Source organism: Nestor notabilis, unplaced genomic scaffold (genome assembly GCF_000696875.1).
Source record: "Nestor notabilis isolate BGI_N333 unplaced genomic scaffold, ASM69687v1 scaffold18021, whole genome shotgun sequence".
NCBI lineage: Eukaryota > Metazoa > Chordata > Aves > Psittaciformes > Psittacidae > Nestor > Nestor notabilis.
In genome coordinates, this window is record NW_009916273.1 from 8,304 (window position 1) to 12,029 (window position 3,726).

Here is a 3,726-nt window from a genome sequence, read left to right on the forward strand (position 1 = left end):
GGGGGGCTGCCGGTGCTGTGGATCCTGCCCCAGGCAGGCTCTGGGGATCCCTGCGAGCCGGTTTGGGTGCTGCTCCTGCAGCTTGCTGGGTGGCGTGTTCCAGGAAGGGATTTAAGCCAACGCGGGGGCTGAGAGCAGAGCTGGGACAGGAGTCAGGGAAACCTAAAAGTCAGGAGAAGAGTCTGTGCAGCCTGAGCCCAGCACCAAGCCCAAGCTCTGGATGGGCTCGGCTGCACCTCCAGCCTGGCTGCTGTCTCCTCCCGTCCTGTCTTACATCCCATGTTGATCCCCAAGGTTTGAGCACCAGCTGAGTTAGTGTTCCTCACCTGAGACCACCCTCTGCACACACCCAGATCACAGAACCCCAGCCTGGTTTGGGTTAGAAGCGACCTTAAAGCTCCTCCAGCTCCAACCCCTGCCCCGGGCAGGGACACCTTCCACTAGAGCAGGTTGCTCCAAGCCCCTGTGTCCAACCTGGCCTTGAGCACTGCCAGGGATGGGGCACAGACCAGGGGTGACACGGTAGCATGAACCCTTCTGTTGTGGTCTCTGGGTCTGGAGAGGCAACTGTGCAGACCAGCCTCATGTACCAAAACTCCTGCAGCCCGTCAGCTGTGGGGTCTGCTTTGGTCTGTCTAAACACAAGGAATAATGTGTTTGCCTCCATTCCTTCCCCCCAGCAACTATCGCTGTTTGCCGTGGAGAGGGAGTGTGGCAGGGCTCTGTCTGCCAGGGGGCAGGGACATCCATCCCTGTGCTCCTGAGTCCTGCAGGCATTTGTAGGGGAATTTCAACCCCCCCCTGGTTTAAGTGCCTCTGCAGGATACCAGCATCGGGAGGGTTAACAGAGCTTTGTCTTCGCGCCGACCTTGTAGCTTTGATGGTTGCTTCCTTTTAAAGCCAGACAATGTTCTTGTTGCGATCCTTATCTCCAGCTGTTTTGCATGCACTCCCTTTACCCGGGATCTGGTCTGAGGTTTCCTTACTCCTTGAAAGCTGATCTCCCATTCCTTGTGAGGACTTGTTTTCTCCAGGTAATTAGTGAGCTCTGGGTGAGCAGGCTAACGACCCTCCCCTCTTTTCCAGTGGTCTGTAAGAAGAACTTGGACAGCACCACTGTTGCTGTGCATGGAGAGGAGATCTACTGCAAGTCCTGCTATGGCAAGAAGTACGGTCCCAAGGGCTATGGATACGGGCAGGGAGCAGGGACCCTGAGCACTGACAAGGGCGAGTCTCTGGGCATCAAATATGAAGAGTGAGTTTAAGTCTTGTTTTCGAAACCAGAGCTGTGGTGTGCACCTTCTCCCCCACATCTCTCTGCTTGTGACGCTTGGGCTGTGCAGCCCATGCTGAGCTTCAGCAGTGTCTCATCCGGAGCATGCCGTGGGCTGCTCTGCCCTTCTGCTCCTCGGGGAATCCCGCTGAACCCTGGTTGCAGGGTGGGATGGGGCTTGATGGGACACGTCCTCATTGCCTGAGCACGTTCCCATCCCCTCCTAACGCACAGCCATGGGGCTGAGGTTTCCATGGGGCTCAACACACTGTGCTGGCATTTGTGATCCCGTAGCTCTTCCCTCCTCCATCATGTGCAGCCCTGATCATGAACTCCCTCCCATCCACAGGGGCCAGCCCCACCGACCCACCAACCCCAACGCATCCAGAATGGCCCAGAAAGTCGGAGGTGCTGATGGGTGCCCTCGCTGTGGCCAAGCCGTGTATGCAGCTGAGAAGGTGATTGGAGCTGGAAAGGTACGAAGGGGTTGGAGTGGATGGGCCATGCATGGGCTGCGAGCTGCTGTGTAGCAGGGAGACCTTCAGAGAAGGTCTGGGATGGACCCATGGGCTGCTGCAGGCTCAGCTTGGGGTCTGGTGGCCTGGGACCAAAGCCTGGCACCAAAAGGAGGTCTTGGCATGTCTGGAAACCAGGTTCTCCAGCTGCATCACTCTTACAGGCTTGTGGATTGGAAAGAAACACATTTTACACTAAATATTCAGAGCCCTGCTCAGCAGAGGTGACAGGGGACGTCCCTGCTGCTAGATGTGGTCACTGACCACATGTGCTGACCCTGCTGTGCTCTGTCCTCCCTGGGGCTTCTCTGTTTGTCCTGTCCCCAGAGCAAGGGAAGGAGGCATCTAGTCAACAAGCAAGGGCCTCCCACAGCAGCATCGTGCCCCGGCTGGCAGCGCAGGGCTTTGTGATGAGCACACTGAGGGTCAGCCCAGGGTCAGAAGCCGAATTTACCCTTAAAACCATGATCTGGGCTTCCTGGTAGGCTTCTGGCTCGGTGTTTACAGGCAACCAAAGCTGGCAAAGCAATTACACTGGAGCAAACCCGGGGAGGATTCCAGAGCATGTATTTCATGTGCTAATGTTTGCTGGATGACTCCAGCTGCGACCTCCTCCTCCAGCCCCCGAATTTCACATTTTCTTCCAAAAAAGGTTTCATGTTTTCCAAAGTGTTTATTTAAATTCCTTCTGGAGCAGCTCTGGCTGCCCTGGGCCTGTGAGCTCATGTATCCCCAGAGGCTTGGCAGAGCCAGGCGGAGGGGGGGAGGATATTTGGGGGTATTTTTGAACACTGGCTGATTCCTGCTTTCCCAGTGTCCGTTTGCTGCCTGCCTTGGAGCTGCACTGGTGGGGGGGGGGACTGATGTACTGTGCAGCTCAGCTGGGTAACCTGCAGGGTTTCTCCTGTTGCTTGAGGAGGGCAATCCCCAAAGTGGGGTGATTACTCCTTACAACTGATTGTGCCAATGACTCCTGGAGCGGGGTGAAAGCTCTGGGAAAGCAGCTCAACACGGGAGCAGTGACCACACCTGGTGTTTCCTCTCTGTATCTTCCCCCCGGGGCTGGGAGGATCATTCTTGCCAGAGAAAACCTTTCAGCCCGTTCTCAACCCTCTTTGCTTTGGGCTTTGGGTCAGAACCAGGGAAATGATGGTGTTTGGTAGCCGGAGCCTTGCTCCCTGTCCCTGAGGGGGTCTGACTGGGCTCTGCTCCTGTCCCACAGTCCTGGCACAAGTCCTGCTTCCGCTGTGCCAAGTGTGGCAAGAGCCTGGAGTCCACCACCCTGGCAGACAAAGATGGGGAGATCTACTGCAAAGGTGAGTGCCACCCTCCTGGGTTAGTGCCACCGTCCTGGGTTAGTGCCACCGTCCTGGGTTAGTGCCACCGTCCTGGGTTAGTGCCACCGTCCTGGGTTAGTGCCACCGTCCTGGGTTAGTGCCACCGTCCTGGGTTAGTGCCACCCTCCTGAGTTAGTGCCACCCTCCTGAGTTAGCGGCACCCCCCTGGGTTCGGGCCCTCGTGGGTTAGTGCCACCTTCCTGAGATAGTGCCACCTTCCTGGGTTAGTGCCCCCTTCCTGGGTTAGTGCCACCCTCCTCAGTTAGTGCCACCTTCGCTGCTGGCTTGTCCCAGGCTGCAAAGGGTGGAGGCAGGGGCTGTAAATGCCTGTGCATTGAGCAGGATGGGGCTGAGGTTTGGGGAGGTGGCTGGATTTCCTGCTGTGCCCGGGGCCTCGCTGTTTGCCCAACAAATCTGGCAAACCCTGTCCTGTTTAGGCAGTGCCTGCTTTGAGAGGAGGGGACATGCCCGTGTTCAGCTGCCGGCCTTACCCGTCTCTCCCTTCCCGTCCTCTGCAGGTTGCTACGCTAAGAACTTTGGTCCCAAAGGCTTTGGCTTCGGGCAGGGTGCCGGGGCGCTGGTCCACTCGCCGTGAGGCACC

The 3,726-nt window shown here is 57.4% G+C and overlaps 1 protein-coding gene across 1 annotated transcript in view; it reads left to right on the forward strand.

Annotated features, from left to right (window-relative positions):
* The window catches only part of CSRP1 (cysteine and glycine-rich protein 1), a 7,171-nt gene extending 3,445 nt beyond the window's left edge, over nucleotides 1-3,726 (forward strand). The window contains exons 2-5 of the mRNA XM_010024507.1: nucleotides 1,087-1,255; nucleotides 1,623-1,749; nucleotides 3,011-3,104; nucleotides 3,644-3,726. Of these exons, the coding sequence (XP_010022809.1) occupies nucleotides 1,087-1,255; nucleotides 1,623-1,749; nucleotides 3,011-3,104; nucleotides 3,644-3,720 (467 nt within the window). The 3' untranslated portion in view covers nucleotides 3,721-3,726. The remainder of the gene's footprint in view (nucleotides 1-1,086; nucleotides 1,256-1,622; nucleotides 1,750-3,010; nucleotides 3,105-3,643) is intronic.